At 35.6% G+C, this 25,878-nt stretch overlaps 1 protein-coding gene across 1 annotated transcript in view; it reads right to left on the bottom strand.

Moving 5' to 3' along the window:
* Positions 1-25,878, bottom strand: part of MORC1 (MORC family CW-type zinc finger 1) — a 155,260-nt gene that overhangs the window by 64,702 nt on the left and 64,680 nt on the right. Inside the window, exons 10-14 of the mRNA XM_057488608.1 lie at positions 24,010-24,089; positions 23,227-23,300; positions 20,770-20,834; positions 18,406-18,549; positions 16,017-16,171 (exon numbers count right to left, since the gene is read on the bottom strand). Of these exons, the coding sequence (XP_057344591.1) occupies positions 16,017-16,171; positions 18,406-18,549; positions 20,770-20,834; positions 23,227-23,300; positions 24,010-24,089 (518 nt within the window). The remainder of the gene's footprint in view (positions 1-16,016; positions 16,172-18,405; positions 18,550-20,769; positions 20,835-23,226; positions 23,301-24,009; positions 24,090-25,878) is intronic.

The following is a 25,878-nucleotide window of genomic DNA, read 5'->3' on the forward strand; positions in this document are numbered from 1 at the left end:
GAAAAAAATATTTATAAAATACAGATGTATACCAGCATACCAATTATAATCAATTTTTGTAACTTATTATATATATATATATATATATATATATATATATATAAAATATTTAAAATTTTGATAGACACAATTTTCTTTTCCTGAATGGATACAATAGAAAGTTTAACAGTTGGTATCATTGGAGAAAGGAACAGGGGTTGAGAAGGAAGCAGGGATGATAATTTTACTTTCCATTTTTTACTTTCTGAGCACTGTGAATATTTTTATGTGCATGTATTACTTCAAAAATATTTTTTTTAGAAAAAGAATCCATGTTTAAAGCAAAAATGATGAACTCATGGGACTACATCAAACTAAAATGTTTCTGTACAGCAAAGGACTCCATCAACAGAACAAAAAGGCATCCTACAGTATGGGAGAATATATTTGTAAATGAGATATCTGACAAAGGGTTGACATCCAAAATATATAAAGAGCTTACATACCTCAACACCCAGATAGCAAATAACCTGATTAAAAAATGGGCAGAGGATATGAAGAGACAGTTCTCCAAAGAAGAAATTCAGATGGCAAACAGACATATGAAAAGATGCTCATCATCACTACTCATCAGGGAAATGCAAATTAAAACCACAATGAGATATGATCTCATACCAGTAAGGATGGCCAGCATTGAAAAGACTAAGAACAACAAATGCTGGCAAGGATGCGGAGAAAGGGGAACCCTCCTACACTGCTGGTGGGAATGTAAGCTAGTTCAACCATTGTGGGAAGCGATATGGAGGTTCCTCAAAAAACTAAAAATAGGAATACCATTTGACCCGGGAATCCCACTCCTTGGAATTTACCCAAAGAATATGACTTGTCAGATTCAAGAAGACATATGCACCCCTATGTTTATCGCAGCACTTTTTACAATAGCCAAGATATGGAGCAACCTAAGTGTCCGTCAGTAGATGAATGGATAAAGAAGATGTGGTACATATACACAATGGAATACTATTTGGCAGTAAGAAAGAAACAGATTCTACCATTTGCAACCACATGGATGGAGCTGGAGGACATGCTCAGTGAAATAAGCCAGGGGGAGAAAGACAAGTGCCAAAAGATGTCCCTCATTTGTGGAGTATAACAATGAAGCAAAACTGAAGGAACAGAAAGCAGCAGACTCGGAGACTCCAAGAATGAACTATTGGTTACCAAAGGGGAGGGGTGTGGGAGGGCGGGTGGGGAGGGAGGGAGAAGGGGATGGAAGGGTATTATGTTTAGTACATATGGTGTGGGGGATCACACGAAAACAGTGTAGCACAAAGAAGGCACATAGTGGATCTGTTACTACACTGATGGACAGTGACTGCATTGGGGTATGGGTGGGGACTTGATAATATGGGTAAATGTAGTAACCACATTGTTTTTCATGTGAAACCTTCATAAGAGTGTATATCAATCATACCTTAATAAAAATGAGTAAAAAAATAAAAAGAATCCATGTTTACCATTCTGCCCAATATGGTGACCACTAGCCACATGTGGTTACTGAGCACTTGAAATGTGGCAGATGAAGAACATTTTACCCATGTGTAAAGTTTAAAAAGTGAGATTCTTGAATACAAACCTTGGAAATGAAATATGTGTAATATAGCCAGCCTTACATTCACCTTAATATATGACTGTGTAATTCATGCAAAATACAAATAAATGTCCTTACACCTTACCATGCCTGTTAAAATTTAGGTTCAGAATGGTATGTATTTTTACAACCAGCAGGAAACTCAGTCTTTGAAAGGGATTTTGCCATTGCACTGGGCTAAAAGCTGCCCTGACTGACTCCCAGTTCTTTTATATCTTCACAAAATCCCTAGCAGTACCTCCCTCAAAATTCCCTTTGGTTTCTGCTTGTTGGGTTTTTCTCATTTCAGACTTTTGGTTTTCTGCTCTTTGCTCAGCATTTGGTATTGGCCCAGCTGTGTCTTCACTTCTTCACTGCACACTTGATCCTGACATGTGCTTTGGTCTCTGGCAGGGCTTGTGAGGCCTGTTCTTGGATTTCTATATGAACTACTCAGTTCCACCTATGTCAAGGCAGGACATGCTGTAAAGTCAGGTGGTTTCAAGTGCTGTCTCTGCCACACATTAGTTGTATAATTATGGGAAGCCACTAAATTTTCTTATCCATATGGTATTTACAATAACTTGCCTTACAGGGTTATTATAAAGAATAAATGTGAAGATGCATTAAAAACAGTGTTTTCAGAAACTTAAGTTGCTGCTCTATAGTATTTGTCCTCTTTCTAAATGTTAATTCCCCAAGGAGACTGTACCTTTTCAAATGAGGAATTGTGCTTTATAACTTTGCATGCCCTCAACACAGAGCTCAGCATTCTACACCTATCAAGCCCTCAAAAAATGTTGCTACTACTCTTGACAAAATACCTCATTAATGTGTTGTTTGGGTAAAATGAAGGTGAAATAATGTCTCTCCCTGAAAACATTAACTAAACACAGTTAATACAACCCAACTAACTTTAAAATGAGTATCAACTGTGAACCCCAATATAAATATTTTAAAAGTGGTAAAACTACTAGGATGTTAGAAACATAGGCACACACCTCTCAAGGGTGGGATGATATCTGCTCTGTGATCACACCACGCTTACAAATACTTACACATCACATTTTAGTACACTTTATGCTTATTTTTCCCACTGGATAGTGAAATCCTTGAACACGGTGGCTATGTTTAGGAACTTGTTTTCAGTAGCTGATACATAGAGCTTAATGTTTACATATAAGACTAAATACTACTAAAGAACTACTGGTTATCAAAGGCAGAAATGAGAACAATCAGTAGTGCAGTGATTTAATGACCAGGACTGATAAAATATGTTGTGCTATTTAAGGTAGATAACAGGACAAAGAAAACCACCAGAGTTATTCATTCTCTGGGTCAGAAATTACTTTTCCTAACTGCTAATGGAACTTCAACTTTTTCCTTCAGATAGGAGCTACCACAACAATCACAACTTACAACATGTTAAAATCTCCATGGTGTAGAGCCTGAACACTAGGTAGATGCTTCAGCAAGTACATAAGTAAGTAGGCCAAAGGGACAGCAGTGGAAGGAATCATATCATGTTAGTTTTTTTCTTCCTTTTTTTTATGTATTAGTCTGCAGAGATTTATATAGCTCCTCTGAGAAAAAATTCCTCCAATACATGGGAACCCCCACCAGACTACGAGCAGAAACCTTGCAGGTCAGGAGACAGAGAGAAGATATAATCAAAGTGCTGAAAGAAAAAAAAGTCCTGCCAACCAAGAGTACTTGCCCCAGCAACAGCTGTCCTTCAGAAATGAAGGCGACATAAAAAATCTTCCGAATAAAGAAAAGTCGAGGGAGTTCATTACCACTAGACCTACCTACAAGAAATGCTAAAGGGCATTCTTCAAGCTTAAGTGAGAGGACACTAATTAATAACTTGAAAATATGAAAATATAGAACCCATTCAGGAAAATCTCCAAAAAATTTTCCAATGTATTTATTGAAAAAAATGCACATATAAGTGAACCCACACAGTTCAAACTCATGTTGTGCAAGGGTCAACTGTATAATGATAAAGGAGTCAATTCATCAAGAGAATATACTGATTGTAAATATATATGTACACCCAACATCAGAGCAACTAAATATATTAATATTAACAAATATGAAGGCAGAAATAGACAGAAATGCAATAATAGTAGGGGTTTTCATTATTCCACTTTCAACAATGGATAGATCATCCAGAGAGAAAATCATAAGGAAATAATGGGCTTGAACCATACTTTAGATCAAATGAACCTAATAGACATTCACACAATATTTCATCTAAAAGCAGCCAAATACACATTCTGCTCAAGCTCACATGGCACATTCTCCAGGATAGATCATATGTTGTTAAGAAATCACAAAACAATTCTTAACAAGTTCACAAAAATTGAAATCCTATCAAGTAGCTTTTCTGACCATAATAGTATAAAACTAGAAATTAATAACAGGAGGAAAGATGGAAAATTCACAAATATGCAGAGATTAACAACACACTCTTGAACAACCAGTGGATCAAAGAAAAAAAATCTAGAGCGAAATTTAAAAACATACCGAGATAAACGAAAGCTTATAGTGATAAACACCTACATAAAGCAACAGGAACAATCTCAAACAACCATCCTAACTTTACACCTCAAGGGACTAAAAAAATAACAAATTTAGCCCAAAGTTAGCGAAAGGCGGGAAACGACAGAGATCAGAGCAGAAATAGATGAAACAGAGACTAGAAAAATGAGAGATCAATAGAACTAGAGTTGCTTTTTGAAAAGATAAAAAAAAAATTGATAAACTCTAAATTAGACTAAAAGAGTGAAGACTCAAATAAATAGAAACAGAAATGAAAGAGGAGACATTACATCTGATACCACAGAAACACAAAGGATCAGTAGTGACTATAATAATTATATGCCAACAAATTGTATAACCTAGAAGAAATGGATAAATTCCTAGAAACATACAAACTACCAAGACTTAACTATGAAGAAACAGAAAATCTGAAAAACCTATAACTTGCAAGGAGATTTCAATAATCAAAAATCTCCTAACGAAAAAACCCCAGGATCAGATGGCTTTAATGGAGAACTCTATCAAAGATTTAAAGAATTAATGCCTATTGCCTACCTTTCTCAAACTCTTCCAAAAAACTAGAGAAGAGGAACACTTCCAAACTCATTTTACAAGGCCGGCATTACCGTTTTTCCAAAACCAGATAAGGACTAGAAGGAAAGAAAGGTACAGGCTACTATCACTGATGAATAGAGATGCAAAAATCCACAACAAAACACGAAGCAAACCAGTTCAATAGCACAATACAAAGATCATATACCATGTTCAAGTGGAATCGATCCCTGGAAATAAGGATGGTTCAACATACAGAAATCAATAAACATGATATGCCACATTGAAATGAAGGATAAAAATCATATGATCATCTCAACAGAAGCAGAAAGAGCACTTGACAAAATTCCACATCTTTCATGATAAAAGCTATTAACCAATTAGGTTTAGAAGGGATATAGCTCAACATAATAAAGGCTGTACATAACAAACCCACAGTTAACATCATACTCAACAGTAAAAAGTTGAAAGCTTTTCTTCAAGATGGGGAATAAGACAATGACACCCACTATATCCACTTCTCTTCAGCACTGTACTGTAAGTCCTAACTAACCAGAGCAATTCAATATGAAAAAAGAAATAAAAGGCCTTAAAATCAGAAAAGAAGAAGTAAAATTTTCTGTTTACAGATGACATAATAATATATATATATATGGAAAACCTAAAGATTTCACCAGAAAACTATTTGAACTAATCAATGAATTCAGTAAAGTTGCAGGATACAAAATCAACAGGTAAAAATCAGTTACATTTCTGTTACTAACAATTTAGTAATGTAATAATAAGAAGAAGAAATTTAAAAAGCAATCTTATTTATAATAGTATCAAAAATAATAAAATGCTTAGGACTAAATCTAACCAAGGAGATTAAACACCTATATACTGAAAACAAAGACACTAATGAAAGAAATTAAAGAATACATGAATAAATAGAAAGATACCCTGTGTTCTTGTATTAGAAGAATTAACATTTTTTAAGTGTCCACAATACTCAAAGTCACCTACAAATTCAATGCAATCCCCATAAAAATTCCTATGGCATTTTTCACAAAAGTACAAAAAATAATCCTAAAATTTGTTTGGAAACACAAGGATGTTCAAGGATGAATAGCCTGAATAACCAAAACTATCTTGAAAAGAACAAACCTAGAGCCACAACACTTCCTGATTCAAATGATATAACAAAACTACAGTAATCATAACAGTATGGTACTGGCATAAAACAGACACACTGACCAGTGGAACAGAATAGAAAGCCCAGAAATAAACCCACACGTATAAATGCAAATCAAAACCACAGTGAAATGTCTTTGACAAGAGCACCAAAAACACACAATGGGAAAAAGAGTCTCTTCAGTAAATGGTGTTGGGAAAGCAGGATACACACATATGAAAGAGTAAAACTAGGCCCTGTAAATGTAAGATTTTAAAGCCACAAAATTCCTAGAAAAGCACATAGGTGAAAAGCTCCTTAACATTGATCTTGGCAATGACTTTTTTGGATATAACACCAAAAGCACAAAAGCACAACAAAACAAATGTGACTATATCAAACTTCAGAGCTTCTGAATGGCAAAGGAAATGATCAGCAAAATGAAAAGGCAACACACAACAAGGAAGAGAATGTTTCCAAATCATCTATTTTATAAGGGTAATATGTAAAATATACAAGGAACTCATACAATTCAATAGCAAAAAAACACTCTGATTTAAAAATGGACAAGGGATCAGAATAGGCAGTTTTCTAAAAAAGACATACAAATGGCCAATAAGTAGATGAACAGGCATTAAACATCACTAATCACCAGAGAAATGCAAATCAAAACCACAGTGAAATGTCACCTCACACTTGTTAGAATGGCTATTATCAAAAAGAGAAGAGATAATTATGTGTTAGAAACAGTAACACTTGTGCACTGTTGGTGGGAATGTAAATTGATATAACCATATGGAAAACAATACAGAGGTTCCTCAAAAAATTTAAAATAGAACTACTATGTGATTCAGAAATCCCAATTCTGGGTATATATCCAAAGGAAATATCTTGAAGAGAGAAATGCACTCCCATGTGACAGCCAAGACATGGAAACATGCAAACAACCTAAGCGCTGATGGATGAATGGTTACAAAAAGGTGAGACAGGTGATAGACAATACTTTATTCTTCAGACATAGAAAAGTTAAAGATTCTGCCATTTGCATCATGAATGAACCTGGAGAACATTATGCTAGGTGAAATAAGCCCAACAAAAATAAATATTGTATGATATTACTTATACGTGGAATCTAAAATAAAGAAAGTTGAACTCACAGAAACAGAAAGTAGAATGGTGGTTGCCAGAGGCTCTGGAATAGATGGAATAGGGAGATGTTGGTCAAAGGGTACAAACTTCAGCTAAAAGATGAGTAACTTCTGAGGATCTAATGTATGGCATTAGATCATGACTATTACATTAACAACACTGTATGTGACTCATCTTAGACAGTGTGACTATTACAGTTAATAACACTGTATTGTACACTTGACATTTGCTAATAGAACAGATCTTAGGCATTCCCAGGCCCAAACATACAAAAAGGTACCTGGGGTGATGGACATGTCAATTAACTTGTTTGTGGTAAACATTTCACAAGTATATGTGTATCGAATCATGTACATTTTAAGTATATATAATTTTTTGGTTAAACCCCAAAACAACTGAAAAAAGAATTCTTGTCTTTCCTAGTCTGGCAAGGAATAGTAAAAGTAGTAACAATAATAGCAGTTCATTACATTAGGTTGGCCTTGACTTAACGGAGTAGTATATATACTTAAGGATATTTTTAATAAATGGTTTTGGTAATGTGTTTTTGTTAATGTGTCTTAATGAAGGTTTTTAAATTCCTCTTTCATCTACACATCAATTAAGAACAAAGAAGTCAAATTTCAAAACTTGAAAAAGTATTTTATTTTTATATTTAGGAACCTTAAATATCTTAAATATTCACCCACCTATGATGTAGTATGTAGATAGCTCAAAATGTATTAAGTACAAAATTATATTAACATAAGGTATTCCAATTTTAAAATTCAGTTTATAGGAAATGGCTGCAAGCATACAGGTAATGTTTAAAATTATGAAAGAATACACATCGCAAGACTTTGGTTTGGATAACCAAGAAGCTTGTTTACGGAATAATCAGGGAGTAATGCACACAGAATTAAAGTCCTAATTTCCAGAACAAGTATCTGAGAAAAACTGAAAATTTAGTTTAGTACTAGCTATGTATGGAGTACTTTACTCAGAAGATTCCTACTGTTTAAGTTCAGCTGATTAAATTTTCAGGAGCCAGGAAAAAATAAAGGGAACTATGGCAATAACTTACTAAAAATTTGTCAAAAATCAGTAACTAAAAGAACAGTTCACACAGATTTTTGTCCCTTAAAATGAGGAAAAATATAACATCATCCTAGATGTCAGCTTCATATTTATTCACAGAATGTACAGTGACATCCAGGGAATCAATTAGCCAAGGGGAGAAGTAATAAAATTCAGTAAAAACCTACCAAAGCAAAGCTTTGGTGGTTTCAGTCAAAATAAGGAAGCCAAAGACTGTTTATGAAATCACAGCAAATCGTAAGATGGAGAAGGTGTTTAATGGGGCCCCTGCCTTTAGGTAGGTCTGCATCTAAAAAGATGATTACACTGTATTTTTAAAGACCTCCTGAGATAGAAATTACACATCCATTCTTGGAGGACTGTAAGTCATGCCTCCTACTCCGTTAAATAGTGTCCTATTTGTCGTTACCCCTTCTCATTCCTGGTTAAGCCAGACATCAGGTCCTACCTAAGCTGATCTGTGGTGTGACTGTTTGTCATCTGTATTCTTGAAGGAATGTCAAGGTTAAGGATGGCAAACGGGCTTCCCTCGATATGACAACTCCAATCAGTTGGTAGTAATGTCTGCCCACTCTTGAGAAGGATCATGAAGCCAATGGTCACTTATCAGGAAGAACTGCCATAATGGCTTAGTGAGCCTGTGGTGCCTGTGATGAGGAACTCCTTCCTATATAGTCACTTCTCCAAGTACTCCATTTGAAGTGCAGGAAAGCAAGGCAAGAGTCTCCAGTGGTGGTGAAGCTGCTTGCAGCTGCAGTCTTTCTCTCTCGGCCCCTTGGTGTGGCAGAGTAGGGCTGCGTGAGTCTCACATTAGGGCACAGTCAATGGCAGAAGTTGGTGGCACTGCGGTTAGAATGTCTTCACTTCTACTGTGACACAGAAAGCTCCACAGCAAAACTCGAGGAATCTGCAAAGTTGGTCCCACTCGCTCCCAGCATCAACTTCATTACTTTACCTGGAAGTGTAGCATCATTTCCTCTCGGCCCATATCAGTGGTTATTGTGAGGATCTCCTTAAGGTGGAAAGTAATTTCAGAACCACCACCCCCAACCTGAGAAAATGCATGATGACAAAAAAGTAAACTATGAATTTAATCACACCTGTGTGATTTTACATATTTGAAAGCCTGTAACATACGTACGGATGAGACCTAATGCCATTTTAGACAATTCTTGGTAGGCGAGGTCCAAGGATTCCAAGCCGTACCCTGAGGTCCCATAGGGCTCCCTAGTTCCTGGTTTGAAACTATATCATTCTGTGCACTGGGGACTGAAGACAAAGGGTAAAGTCCTCATGGTTTATGCAGACTTCTACAAAACCGGCTAACTGACTTAATGTTCTCAAAAGTCCGAAGATCCATATTTTTTTGTTGTTAATACAGCTTATGTTTAATTCTGGGTTGCTTTTAATACCGAGTCATTAGATACAACTTATTATTCTTTACTAAGTTACACATAAGCAGGCTAATGGAGAAAGGTTTGAAGTCTTCTGGTCTGGCAGGAAAAAAAATCGAACTGTTAAGAATCAAAGATGTCTTTAACTCCAGACAGAACAAGGATGCTAGGTTTCTTAGTATTTTATTTGTAATATAGGTGGGATCCTCTGAGATATTTAGCAAGAAACTTCATTATAGATGTAAAAAGTATCATTACCATGATAATAATAATACACGTACTGTCAGGAACAAAAGGAAGCATAAGTGCTGCAATGATCATAATTTGGATTTCTAGCTGAAAGGAGTGTGAATGGATAAAATTTAAGAACACTATTTTTAAAAACAAAAGTCAATCCAATGAACTCCTGAACCATCCTACTATTTGCTGGGAGCCAGCACAAAGTAACAATTTTAAAAAGAGTATATATTTATGCCTTGTAAATCAGTTAGGCAAAAGGTCTATACCTTTTTTTTAATGTTTTAATTTTCTCTCTAATTCCTCTCACATCAAGCTTTTATCTACTGCAGTTTTTTTTAGCAGTATAGAATTCTACTCTTGCTTCTCTTAAACAGTAAAATTAGCAACTAACATAAGTAACCAAATAGTAAGTGAAAGAAAGCTTTATTTTTAATAGAACTATTAGAGATAATAAATAATGGAAACATGATAGAATATAAGATTTTGGAACTCTTAAGGGATCTGAGCATTGATCATTAATTGTTAATGTCATTAAAAGAGAAAGAATCAGATAATACGTGCCTTGTACTGGAAGAACGTGCTATCACTTATTATGCATCTTGACAAAAAAGACACATCTGAATTCGGTCAAGCTGCTAGATTTTAACAGTTCACAGAAAAATTAACACAATGAAATAATCTGTGAAACTACACCCAGTAATGCAGTGAGCAATATGTAGATTATATGAAAACTACAAAACAACCATCCCAGTTTTTCTACAAATAAAGTGTAAAGGAAAAACAACAGAGAGAAATACGGGGATTGGGGAGAAGGTCTATGAATTATTTTATGACAGGAGATAAATAGAAATATAACAATAGATCATATATTTTATGATACTAAGGAAGTACTGATAATTTTTTACATGAGATATTTGTACTGTGGTTATATTTTTAAACAGAGTTCTTTCTTTTTAGAAATACATGGTAAAATACATCTGGACATAATCATACAGGGTCTGGAATTTCCTTCATAATTTAATTCTGGAGGAGTATGGGTGAAACCAGTTTGCCCAGAAGTTGAGGTAATAGTTGAGGTAGGATGATGGGTTTATGAGTTTCACTGTAATTTTCTCTTTGTTTCTAATTTTGTAATTTTCCATATAGATTAGTTTTCTATGGCTGCCATAACAAAAATACCACAGACTGGGTAGCTTACACAATAGAAGTTCATTTTCTCATAGTTCTGAAGACTGCAAGTCCAAGATTAAGGCGTCAGAAGATCTATTTTTTTCTTGAGGCCTCTCTCCTTGGCTTGTGGACAGCCACCTTCCTGCTGTGCCCTCCCAGGTTTTTCTCCCTATGCCCCCCCGTCCCTGGTGTCTCTTTGTGGATCCAAATTTCCTCTTCATATCAGAACACCAGTCAGACTGGATTAGGGCCCACCTGAACCAACAGTACCATTTGAACATAATTACCTCTTTTAAAGTCCTATCTCCAAATACAGTCATATTCTGAGGTACTGGGAGTTAGAATTAAAACATATGAATTCAGAGGAAACACAATTCAGCCATCACACCATAATGAAAAATTTTTAAATAAAATGAAATATTAAAAATACAATATTTTTAAAGTAAAATAACACAAACTCTGTAACTACAAAAATCGAATTACAAAAGAGGTGAATTGTCTCTCAGCCTACATCTTCAAATAAATGTGTCTCATTGTCTCACTTTTTAATATTTAAATAGATTTCCTCACTAAATGCGTATCCCTAGCAGATGTTGTATTTATTTTGTTTTATTTATCTTTCCTGTAGTGACTTTCTAAGATCTTAGAGACTGAAGTACATCGTAAGGGAAATAAAATTTGTTATGAGCAACTAGCCATATTAGCTACTAGAATGTTATGGACTGAATGTTATGTTTTGTGTCCCCCACTAAAATTCAGGTGTTGAAACTTAATCCCCAATGTATTGATACTTGGAAGTGGAGACTTCGGAAGGTAATTAGGCCATAAGAATGGAGATCTTCATGATGGAATTAGTAGTCTTATAAAAAGAAGAGGCCAGAGAGTTATTTCTCTCTCCTGCTACTATGTGAGGATACAAGCAGTTTGCAAACTGGAAGATGGTTATCATCAGAACTCAACCATACTGGCACTCTGATTTTGAACTTCCAGCCTCCAGAACTGTAAGAAAAAAATTTATGCTATCATTAGCTACCCAGTATGGTATTTTGTTACAGCAGCCCAAAGTGACCAGACATAAAAATTATCTATTTTTAAAAGGAACTATTCATCCAAAAATATAATCCCTTACCTTCAAAATTATACACAAATATTGGCAATCAATATGTGTTAGGTTAGGATAATTAGGAAGATGTGTAATTTGGTTAATTGTCCTCACCCGGAGTTCCATTTCTACCTCAGTGGAAGTCATAGGTGGAAGGTCAAGTGTTTGATTTTTATTTTAAAACTTTTGAACAGGATTTAAATGAAATTATAGAGAAAGTACTGGCCAAGCTTATCTGGGAAAATAACACATTACTTAGAGTCAACATTAGATCCAAAAAAAGGTCCTGACAACATGAAAGAAAGGGCATAATAAGGTGATATTATATAATAAAAATAAATGTATGATTCCATACTAGGGTCCAAAAACACAAGAAAAAATGAGAGGCATGGCTTAATAAGAACACATACTAAAAATGTTATTAAGAATTTTAATTGGTAATAAAGACACTGAGGGTCAATAATATGCTTACTGAGAGTCACTATGTTAGATCACATCCATAGAATTACAATGATTTAGAAGAGATGATGATCCTATTTATTCAAGACTGTTCAGGCTTCATCTGGAATTTTTGTTTCTAGATGATATACTTTTATAAAGTATAATGTTAAAATGGTGAATATATTTAATGCCATGTCAAATGAAGAACAGCAACAGAACTTGGAAATGTTAGGGTAAAACAAGATGAAGAGAGACAGAAAGCTAATCTTCAAATATCTGGAGGGCTGTCATTTGGAAAGCCTTTAGACCTGTCCTTCATGGCCCTAAAGGGGAAAAATTAAGTTGGCATGGCTAACTCCTCCTTATCCTTCAGGAAATATCACATTCTAAAGGAGACCTTCTCTGGTCTAGACAGTGAGTTTCTGATCACTGGCCTCCGTAGCACCCATTGTTAGGCACCAATCCTATTTCTAATTATCAAATGGCTAGCTCTGCTAGACTGCAAATTTCTGGAGAGGGTGGACCACATATAATTTGTTAGTCCTACAACACTCCATGCTTAACACAGGTGAATGAATGAAAGAACACATGAGAAATAGATTTGACATTAATATGAAAAAATGTATACCCCAATACAGTTGTGCAGAGATTCATGGACTACCTCAAGAAATAGCTATTTTTATTTCATGGGAAACTCTTGCTCAGGCTTAAAATGGCAGCCCACTTGCCTAGAGCAGGGGTGAGTGAGGTAGAGGGGCTTGAAGCATCAGGGGGGTGACTTTTTAAAATGATTTCAACCTAGCCCCTATGAGTTCTGCTGGGAAAGGTTATTCTTGTTACACATTAGATTTCATTTTAGCACTTCAGTTGTATTCTGATCCATTTTGGAAAAGTTTAGTCATAAACTTATACCTAATTGCCTCTGTTCAAACCCAAATCTCATTTGATGTTTCTATCTTTTCCTTCTCCTGCTCTCCCTATTCCAAAAAGCCAATGATTAATACTTCCATTTTACTGTAAGGATGCCTAAGCTTCAGAAAACATAGGAGACTGAGTGAGGTCAGACTCAGAGAAAAATATTTCTGAGATTCTTAGAATCAACTGTGCCAAAAGTAAATGCAGATTTGATAAATGACACAGAGTCATTACCTCTCCATTTCCCTTTCCACAGATTCGATTTCTACAAGGGCCTGATTTTTCATAGAAACAGATCAGATTTGCAGCAAATACAAAAATTGCATCTTTTATTTATAAGGCAAAATATCTGCCCAAATACTTTTCATTAAAATTGTGTGTCCTGTAATACTGGCTTTCAGAGTATTAGTCAAGCATTACATAACTTTGATTATTTCTGTGGAGATTAATAAGCGAAGACCTTGACCATCAGCACAGTACCAGAGAATACCAATTTCAACTTTGATTACTTGATTCAGTTTGACTATGAAGTTTGGGGATGAGGTTGTGAGATGTGAACAAATACACATGCTCACTATCCATTCTCCACTCTCTGCTTTCCTTCCAGAGAAACATTCTTTGTGAGAATATACTCTAGCTTTAAATCAATTCACAGACGATTATGGAATTAGGAAAACTGTGTGTTATTAACTAGTTATAATTAAAATACAAATATAACATTTATTTTTAATCTTATCTCATCTAGTAAGACTGCTTCGGAAAAAAATTAGGTAGATAAGATAAGGACATGGAGTTAAAGAGGGGGAAGGCTGGCAAGTGACATCCTAGAGTTCAGAGTACAGTTGCTGAGAGAGGCCCCACACACCAGGAAAGGAACTTCGGGAGAGCTATCCACACAAACAGTACTGACTATAGCTGTCCTCAGTAAGTGTGGGCTGGGTGGAGGCAATTACGGTCACCTTTAAATTTAATGCCTAACTCTTCTTGAGTACTTAATTCCTTATTTTAAGGATGAACAAAACAAGGGAGGGATTACAGAGAAAACATGAGGAGAATGAGGAAGTTCCACAATTTTCAAATGCGTAATGTTTTCTTTTTGTACCCTGTCACACTAACACTCAGAGACCAGGCAGCAGTTCCTTGTTTATACTTCACTCAGCATATTCCTTTGTTTTCTACAGCTTTAAGCAAACCCTGCCAAATAATGTAGTCATTCCTATGCTTAGTATAGCTTCAAACATGTCTCTGAGACAAAAATAAATGTGAACATGGTGTGGGGGTGGGGGGGTCACAGGGAAGACAGTGTAGCACAGAGAAGACAAGTAGTAACTCTATGGCATCTTACTGCACTGATGAACAGTGACTGCAATGGGGTATGGGGGGTACTTGATAATATGGGTGAATGTAGTAACCACAATGGTTTTCATGTGAAACCTTCATAAGAGTGTATATCAGCGATACCTTAATAAAAAATATATAAATAAATAAATGTGAACAAAATATGTCTATGCTAAGCAAAAACTACATGGATGCACTCTTCACAACAGTGTTTTCTCCCACTTTAACATGCAAACAAATCATGTGGAGATCTTGATAACAGGCAGCTTTTAATCCACTAGGTCTTGGGTGGGGCCTGAGATTCTGCATTTCTACCAATCTCTCAGGCGACGCTGAGGATGCCTCCACAGATCACACTCTGAGTAGGTTTTACACCATGACATGAAAATCCAGCTTTGCCAGTAAACCTGTACCTTCACCTCATTCCCACCTTTATTTTTTTCCTGAGTTCCTGCACTCTTTTCTGTTTCACTGGAATGAGAAAATTTTAGGACCAAGCAGAGTGGCTACAGAAGAAAATATTCTAAAATTACAACTTCAAGTGGAGTAATAAGATTTTAAGTTGTCTCAAGGGTAGAGATATAATTTTTGATATGCATGAATTATACATACTTCATGCAAATCACTAAACAAATACACAGTAGCTTGTCTATTTCTTTCCATCAGTGAAGCCCTATGTCTGCACAGCTTAAAAGAAGTTTGTTGCATTAATACACAGCACTTCATCTTATTGTTCAGGTATCTCCAGAGGGTGAGGTCATCTGAATAAGCCAAATTTTCCAGATAACTGAAGTTTATCTTTTTAAGTTTCCAAACATATTTATTTTAGTGATTTTTAATTGTAATCTTTCTGGAATTAACATATTCAAGACTTGCTAGTTACACAAAACAAAGTTTGACATCTCCACAATTATCCAGGGACAACAATGATTATTCTATGGCATGGTATAATAACAAAGCTATAGGAGCTACTCAGGTCTATGTGGGACTATCAGATAGAGTCTCAGAGTGTCCTTTGAGGGTTTCTCAGCCTATTTAGAACAAGCTTCTGCCTCATTCCTCAGTGATCGGCTGCCATGTCATACTGCTCTCTGACTGCCCTCCTCTTGACGTTTTTTTATCTGCTTCTTTATTTTTCACATAATATTCTGAGAAATATCTGAGACTGGCTTCCTTCTCATTTTCTTTTTTTTTTTTTCCTACTGTGGGAACTCTCTACCAGGGCCTTGGCTTACTGGTTACCTGAAGCAGTACAATCATTCCAGCTTAAAAAAAGCACACACAGGTGGATGCCCCATTGACCATCTCTTACTAAGATTATTGAATACTCACTGATTCCAGTGTCCTTACAGTACTGGACCAAGTACTGTCCCATGACTTTTAGTAGGTGATTATATTCTTGGACATTGAAAAATCCCTGCTTATTATGGGATGGCTCCATGATCTCCAAGGGTATATTAACAATTCCAACCACACCGTCACCAAGTCTAGGGGAACAGATACACTCATAAATTTTGTGAAATTTAGCTAAGGAAAAAGAAACAGCAAATATACCCAGGTCTTTTAAAATCAATTTAAAAAAAAATTCATTCACTTGGTCTGGATTCTGTCAAAGTTTAACAAGTTATCTTATAATTATATTTTGTTAAATCTATGGCAATTCCAGGTATGTTTGGTCCTGTAATGCAAAACCTCTTACTAATACATCATTACTGAATTAATATATTTCATTTTCTAAACCAATAACCTTACATAGGGAGTCAGGGTGGGTGGGAAGAGAAGGCCTTTTAGCATTAAACACCACAAACAATGCCTTGATGCAATAAAACTGACATGATCCTCTTAATGATATTGGCTGGAAAAGACACTTTCTTTATCTTCATTTCATCTGTCAGGCTGGGTGTCTCCCTATCATTGCAGAGATACAGAGGGTACTCAGTCAATTCCACCAAGGGAATATAAGGGCCAGGTTATCCCAGAAATTAACAGGTAATCTTCCTGTTAGCCTGATGAACAAATTTGGGTATTTTTCCACATATTTAGCAGCTCATGACATATGTAGCTGGGATATTCTACTCAGTGTCATAACCTGTTTTGGGAAAGAACATCTAGGAGTCTAGCTTTTCAGTGGTTCCCCATTGCCCTTAGCATGGCATATAAATCAAGCCTTCCTAATTTGGGGCTGCTGCTTATCATGTTTTTTTCCACCTTCCCCTTCTACCCTGCTCTCCGTTCACTATTCATTCTATAAATCTAAATCTGGGCAACATTTCTCCTAGGAATGACTTAACTTCCCGTAGTATGGTTTACTGCCTCTCCAAAATGCTCTTTTTTCACCTGATGCTTGACTCTAATACTCATTCATTCATTCATTCATGCTCAGCATCCAGATCTATCCCAAGAACTAGGAATACAGTAATGAACAAGAAAGACAACATCCCTGATAATGAAGTTTCTCTTCTGTTGAAGGTGTCAGGCATTAAGGGAGACAAGATCATTTCAGGTGGTGCTAAGTGGTATGAAGAAATAAAGCAGATGCTATAATAAGTGAAGAGTAATAAGGTGGAGGGAGGGTAACAGCAGGGGCTAATTTTAAATAGGTAGGCCAGGAAGACTTTCCTGTGGAGGGGACTTTAGAGGCAGTACCTGAGTACCATGCTAGGAGGACCAGCAGTAAGAACTGAGGACAGAAGGTTCAAGGCAGAGAGAATGGCAAGTGCCAGGCTGTAAGGCAGGAACCAGTCTAGGGTGTCTGAGAAACAGGAAGCTGGGGGTGGGAAGGAAAGGCAGTGAGAGGGACAGAAGATGTCACAAAGCCAGGCAGAGGCTAGATCACTGCATGACTGTGGTAACCAGTTCTATTTTTATATGCACTGGAATTTTAAAAGAGTAAACTAATTTTTGTTTTAAAAGATCATTATTGCTGTTTCCACACAATATAAAAAATACGTATTTATACATTTGTCTTTTCACTGGAGTGTAAGCTTCTTAGCAAAGGGCAGTAGGTCTTCACCATCTTGTCTTTAGAGCTTAGTACAATGCCTGACCCATGATACTGCAATGTAAGTGCTTACTGAATGAATAAGTGAATGAACTACTAATTGTTTGGAAGTGAGAAAGCAAGATGAAATATGGTCCTCTGATCCATTCTACCTGTCACAGTTATCCTGACTCTAACTTTCTAGGTCTTTCCTCAAGACTCTACATAATTCATGAAAGCAGCTTGTAGAGTTTCAGACCACTGGAAACGCACCAGAATGTATTACTCTGGAATATAAATAGGCTGGAGTGTTAATAATATACACTCAGGCAGGTAACTAGCAAGAACTCATACACATAGTGCTGCACAAAATCTTAACAGGGTTGCTTTACAAGACTATGGGCTTTTCTTTTCTAAAATTCCTTTACTATTCTTGTATTATTTTTCAATTGGTAAAATATTTAAAACTTAATCCAAGTAGGTGACACAAGGAATGGTAAAACATCAAACTGCTCAGGAACTGCTCTGAAAATATTTCCGGAACTGTGCTTTTTTCTTAGAGCAGGCATGCAGCTCTACTGATACTATAAATCAGGCAGATTAATGCCTGCACCTTGATGGGAAGGGTAAACGGAGGATATGACACCTGCTCCCATTATGATTAGTCATTCATCTAACTCCACAATCTTAGTACAACCTCCCTTGTCCTGCCTATGTCTCTGAAAACAAAAACATACTTACAAGGACTTCAGTTTCAACTGTGGGCCCACTTTCTCATGCATTTTGATCAAGCGGTTATTATTGTAAATGAACATCCCAGCTTGGCTTCGGTTTTCTATGTTCACTCCAAAGAACAGGGAAAGTGTCCTTGCTTTTCTTAATTCTCTAGCATTATATTTAGAAAAGTTTTAAAAAAAGGTTTTATTAAATAAAATATACAGTTTACAAACTGCTAATAATTTAACTCGAAGGTATACATCAAAGGAATTACATATAAAATATCCAGGTATTCTGCAAAACCAAGTCCCTACACTGAGTATCTCTGGATAGCAAGTATTTTGCTTAAACATGATGACCCACAACTGTATCAGTCAAACACAAACATTCCTCAATCCAAAAGCAAGTTGCCAATTTCAATTTATAATAACTAGAAAATGCCCAAAGAGTTGTGAAATGTGAACTGGTCTACTATGTACATTGCAGCATTCTAAAAAGTGATTATTTGGCTATTTTAAAATTTGGATATTTCTAACATTGGGTGTGTTCTCTAACTTTCAGCATGGTCTCAGGCCTCCAAATATCCTACATAGATCAGAATGTGACAAAAGACATTCTTTAGGTTTCTTTTTCTAAAATCAAAGTTAATAAAGTAAGTTTACAAGGGCAGCAGATGTAAGCTCCTATTTTTCTGACTCTGTCCTGCTGCACTATGTTTTATGTGACTTTTCTATTAATAGTATAAAAATTGAAATTGAGACATAGCAGAGTATGATAGAAACAATCACAGTAACAAGAGGCTGCTTGGAGCTCTGAAAAGTACCTGGATGTGACAACCAGAAACATGGACCTGGCTCCAAATTCAAGCTTGTCTTTGGAATAACTGTCTGACTATGGATAAATCACTTTAATTTCTGTCTTATCTGAAAAGCAAGAATAATACCTACCTAGCCACTCGGAATGCTGTGAGGGCTAAAAGAGATAATGTTAAATATAACATACAAACCTGTAATAAATAACAAATGTTGTTTTCCTTTCCCAACAAAGAATGGTGCCAAATGTAATTCTTCCCCTCCACCCATCTTATAGCTCCTCATCCCACAAAAACAGCTTTTTCTTTTCAAATTCATGACCATGTGTCATTACAACTGACATAACATACCTACTAGATTGATTTTATATATATATATATATATATATATATATATATATATATAATTAAAGGACAATGATAAAGTTCTAGCAGTCTTTCTCTGTGGATAGTACATCAGACTTTCTGAGTAAGTTACTGACATGGATTAATATATCATGCATTTTTTAAATGCATGTACAGGTAAGGTTAAATATATATGATTCGAACTTTTTCTCAAAATGCCTATTTAGTAATTAGATGTCCCTCTTCAACAAAAATGAATACTGAGTTTGTAACGGTTCCAAAAAGGAGTGATAAAAGATGACATAATCACTCTGCGATATTAAGTGGCATACTTTACTGACTGTCTTCCAAATTTTTTTTTTAAGTAGTTTGCTACAAAAACAAGCTCACATCAGCTGGCAGCATTATTAATCAAATATAGGTTGGTCACCTTGCATGCATATCATCGTGACTATAAACAGGTCATCAACCAGCCTTTTCTTTCTGAAGACTTCAAAGAGGTCTTTGCTTTTCAATGAAGATTTCCTTGATATTTATTTAATATTTATTTTTATAAATGCATGATTAACATTTCAAATTTAAGTTTTGAGGAAAGTTATGATTATACAGCACTTCATGGTTCACCAAAAAGATGCCGAAAACTAGTAACACTTTGCTAAAAATTTGTTTCTCAAAGTTATCACAGTTTTCAAAGTCTGACATTACTTGAACAATAGCAATTATTTTTGGTTTAACTTAACACCTGAGCTAGACAGCAAGTCAACCTTACAAATGTAAATAACAATTCTGTTATATAGCCTTGCTATTTTTTATTTAATGTAAATGATACATTTACTTGAAATATTTCTATCTTAAATTTTAAGCAGTACTAGAATAGAGAAGAAGTTGGGACCAACCCTCCAGAGTTTAAATGGCAAGGGACACAGGAAAAGTCAGTTGATCCCCTAGGCAGTTCAGTTCTTCAATCCAATCAGACACAGAACTAAATTTTCACTCTGTATTCAGAAGTTTTCACAGGATGTAAACATGTGTACATGCAAATATATTTTCAAATATTTTACACTGATTATGCTGGTTGGGGTTTTTGACCATACTATGCTTCATCTCATAAAATGTCACAGGATGAGAAAGAGAAATTGTCACAGTAACCACCCAATCTGCCTACTCATAAATCAGAATTTGTTTTAACACAGTGCGGAGGATTCTGGCAAACAGAAAATCTTACATCTTACCTCTGTTTCTCTCTAAGAATCTTACACTTTGCTTCTACATCTTCCATAGCTTTCTGTAATATATCCTGGAGAAGTACAATTGTCAGGAAAGAACACAATGCTATTATTAAATTAACAAAAACTGAGCTTATTATTTGCTATCCTATTACCCAAATGTTTTACAAAGTAACAGTGATAGGTCACACTGCCTAATGCATCTACCATGGTATGTACTCAGTAAATACTTGGTAAACAATTAGGTTCCAGGAGGTAAGAAGACCAACCAAATTCTAGCCTACAGTTCCTTTTGCACATATTCCGATGACCTCTCTGCCTTTCAGAGAAAGAGCCATTACTCCCTGGAGTGTTGCAGTGGCTTTCACACAATTAATTCACACAAAAAGGCCCACTAATGTGAAAGACAGGGAAAGTCACTCAATGTCCCTAGACTCTCACTTTTGTCTATGAAGAAAGAAAATTCTGAATCACATGATCAACCACTAAGGCTTCTTTCAGGAAAAAAATTACTATTAAAAAATTTTGTCAGTACCCCCAAAAAAGATCTCCTTTCTATCAAGTCCCAGATACCCTAATATTCCCCAATGTTTCCCTTTATGGGAGATCCCATCCTTAGCTTCCTCCCTTTTGAGTGCCTCAGTACCAGTGCCTATCTGTCCCTCTTATCACTTCTTTTCATGTAATATATTGGCTTATTAACTACCCTACTCTAGCATGCTTCCTCTAACCAGGCAGAAAGAAAAAATACATTATTATTGTTTCACAAATAATAATAGACTACTAATGTGCTCCATCCACCTGATCTGAAAGATGGGTATCTCATTTGATAGTACACCACTGACTGAACACAGTTTTCACCAACTTTAAAATAAAAGAAAGTAGTAAATGATTGGTAAGTATTCCACTTCCAAATTAACTACTCAACAGCCTAGAGGAATTTAAGAGGTCAAAAGTGGAGGTCATCTGTTTTGCTCTCGTCTCTGAGCTGAAGAAACTAGCATGCATCAGAGCAACAAAGCCAACTGGTCAAAGCCTTCTCCGCCCTTCCTGTCCGTGTATAGTCAGAGCACAGAGCAGAGAGGCAGCAAGAGGTAATGGGTTAAGGCAAGAAGAAAGCAAGGTCGTGACCCATTAGAAAGACTCTGTTTCTCTTGTCTCTCAAATACATAAAGCCAAGGAAATTGATTTCTTAAGCACATACTTAAAAAAAAAACTTAAACTTTTCTTTAAAAATCGATAACAAAAACAGAGTTCTTCTTTTAACTTAAAAACAAACAAACAGTTCACCATGTAAGAACTTATTCACTATGTAAGAACTTGTTCACCATGTAAGAACTTGTTCATTATGCTTCAGAAGATTGGAGACTGTTGAGAAATAGGCATGGGGTTGATTAATGTCTGTGCATTGAGTCCCCTATACAGAATTTTATTGTTGTTAACAACCATTTGATCAATAAATATGAGAGATGCCCTCTCAAAAACAAACAAACAAACAAACAAACAAAAAGAAAAAAGTAAGAGAATTTGGGGAAAGCCACAGATAGCTTTGGGGCATTATCATATGCTACTCTTTGACTTCATCCCCTGTTCAGAGCTCTTTATCAGACACAGCCCTGGCCCTTAAAAATTTTAAGGCAGATCATGGAAAGGATTATACTGAGTCTGTGGAAGAGGTGAAGGAAAAGTGAAGTGAAGCTTGTTTTTCTCCGTATACCTTTTTATCCCTCTGTATGCAAGCAAATGAATATGTCTCTTACTGATTCATCATGGTAGAAAGTTTTGTGCTGTATTTTTGGGAAAAGTTAGCAAACTTACATGTTCTTCAGCAACATTCTTTTCCTCTTAGTTGCCATGCAATAAAATTAATAATAATAGTACTCTATAACTTATCTTATTCATGGGCATAATGCAAGGATTACAGAGAATGTTTATGAACTGTGTAGAGATACTCATAAGGAAAGAGCTTTGTAAGCTAGAAGCACTGTTATTAATATTCATAATTACAGTACATAATTCCTAGCACTAGAAAGAAAGATGGCTTATTAGTTGTCTTCTTGTTCTCCCCATTTATTTAGGCCCATAGGGAGCAATAATTTGAAAAGATATTTTCAAGGAGATTTGATAGGCTAGTTTTTCTGCTGGCTTTTCATTATTTTCTACTTTTCTCATATTACTTTCATTTTAAAGAAATGAGCTCTGATGCTCTTCCCACTGTTCTGGATTCACCCCATCTTTGCTCTCAGTCTCAGCCTTCCTCCCACTTGCTGAATTTTCTCTCCTTTCTTTGCATTAATCTGTTCTGTTTACCTGTGTTAAAATCAGCTTAATCTTCTGAGTGTGTCTGTGTTTAAAAGCTTCAGAGGTAAATGATAAGAGACAATTATGTAGAGGAAATAGAAAATGACACTGTTTGCTATTTGAGAAGTTTACTCTATATATCATATATAGATATATTATTACCTTGGCAGGAGAGGACAAGGAAGTTGTATTAGGCTGGTTTACTGTGATTTGTGCTTCTTTCAATACAAATTCAGCTAGAAGCAAAGCAATTATAGCACAATGAAATTCTTTCAAGCAATATTAGGTGTACATTATGTATACAGGGAGAGAGCATCATGACCAGTGAGAACAGCTTACAGATAATAATCTCAGAATCTCCTATATTCCTTCCATAGCTATTAGGCATTCCAAATCAGGGTGGCCATCCTAGGCTTCCTCTTAGGCATGACAGCTTATAGGGCATAAATATATACATACACTCAAAAATCATGACTGAATGGCTGACTGAAACGCTCTAAAATCTATGAAATATGTTTATGGGGCTACTCCTCACTCCTGGTCACTGGAATGGGTGGCTTTGTCCTTGCTGGTGGAGAAGAGAGTGTGGAATCATTTAAGTGAATCCTTCTTCACATGAATGCAACACTAGTCTCTAAAATGATCTAACTCAGCATCATGAGAACCAGGGTTTCTAATACATATCAATCTCATTCCAACTGTGTACTTAGAATAAAAATAAATAATAAAAAATTATAATATATATTATAAAAAGATAACATCATAATTTTAAAAAACCAGAGATGTAAACAATGTATTATGAAGTTCTTTAGAGGCAAGAACTACATTTGATTAACTGCAGTTATTCCTACAATGCCTAGAACAGTGTATGTCATAGAATAAGTGCACAATTCGTATTTGCTAAATGAATGAACAATATGACGTAGGCCATAGGTAATTACATACCAATCTTTACTTCTTCTTCTGCCTTTTTAACTTCATTCTTAAATGCTCCTTTAAAAGAAGATGTGACATACAGATACTTTCTGAAAAGAAAAAAGAAAGAACATAATCAAGTTAGATTATCATTTTAAAGTACATAATTTGAGAATACTCTTTAGGAAGACCATCTACTCCAGATATACATAATTATTAAGAAAGATTCATGATATAAGATGCATCCAGCTGAAAAATTAGCAATCTTTAAACCTAAGAAGAAATTTCTTACCTTTTAATACTCAGTGATTTTGCTTTTATAAGGGAACTTCAGAAGAAAGATAAAATCTCTGCTCACACAATGTTCACTTAAACATATAAAACAGGAAAATTTTCTTAAAAAGATAAATTTCTATGCAGCTGCTCCATTTTCAAAGTTTCTGGTTAATATACACCACCCTTTTACCCAGATCATCACTGACTGGATAAACTGCTTCTCCCAGTCCCCAAACAATTATCTCTAACTGAAATGCTCACAAACATACATCATTATCATTTGAAACTACTAAAACACATATTCTACTTTATTGCACAAGAAGCCTGTTTTCAAGGTTGTTTTAGTGACAGCAAAGACACTCTAGAACAAAAATATACATAACTCAAAGTGAGCAAAGTATAGGTGAGAAAAGCTCTATAGACCAGAGGTTCTCTGAATACAACTGAAACTATGTATGTCTGCTATAGAGGACTCCTGGAACCCAGGATTTTAAATGCTTGTTTAAAGCATCATGGAGAGCAGAATTCCAGAACAATATTTGGTTTGAGACTACTCAGAGCTCTGTAAATTTTATTCTATAACTTCTGCCTCATACCCCTATAGACTCAGGAGCTCACCATTTTCTGATACCGTCAGTGTTTAGAAAAGGTATCAAACTTTCAGTGAGAGGCAGGTGGAGACGTGTAGATCATCTCTGGAAGGCAAAATGTCTTAAGATACATAAAAAGAGGCATTTGCTCAGGCAGAGAGGAGAGTCTAATCTATGGTCCTCAATGAGCCTATGCAAGGGACAGGCAAAATACAGTCCATGAACCAAACTGGGCCAGAAGCTTGTTTTTGATACAGCCTAGCACCTGAGAATGGTTTTTTTTTTGTTTCATTTGTAAAGGCTTGTAAAAATATATGTAAAGGAAAAAATAAGTATATGCAAGATACAGAATGTGACCAGATATTCATTATCAGGCCCTTAACAGAAGAGGTCTGCCAAACCCTGGAATCTATGCTAATAACAATGGCTAAATGATAACTGATTTAGAATGCCTTTATATGTTGACTTTTAAGTGCTATATGAGGTAATGCAAAGTATTCACTATACAAACAGGTCACACATAATTTAAATGTTTGTTAGCTTGGAGTCCATTTATAGGTTGTTTAAGACTCTCGTCCATTGTCTCTACAGAAGCAGTACAGATACACTTAAGACAGACCACCTTCGTGATTAAGCATGTTAAGAGTTTGACTGCCTGAAGCTCATCTGCCTGGGTTAAAAGCCTACATGCATCCATTACTAGTAGTAAGACTAAGCAGATTACTTCATTTTCCGTTATTCTCATTGCTTAAGTATAAATGAGGATGATAACAATGGTATCTATCCAGAAGGTTCTTAGGAGAATTAAAGGTGTCACTATAGCTAAGGAGCTTAAAACAATGTTGGTTTGGGGTAAGTACTTTATACCGGTTGTTATTATCTATAATATGTTTTCATAATACTAGATAATAGATAATAATAACACATATTAAGTATTTACTCCCTAAATCTGTGTTTTAAGGGGATAATACACTGGGAATGAGTAAGCGAAATGAGTAGCTGTATAAATTTCTTCTCTTTTTAGAATCTGAAG

The sequence above is a fragment of the Manis pentadactyla genome, chromosome 1, assembly GCF_030020395.1.
Source record: "Manis pentadactyla isolate mManPen7 chromosome 1, mManPen7.hap1, whole genome shotgun sequence".
NCBI classification, from domain to species: Eukaryota; Metazoa; Chordata; class Mammalia; order Pholidota; family Manidae; genus Manis; species Manis pentadactyla.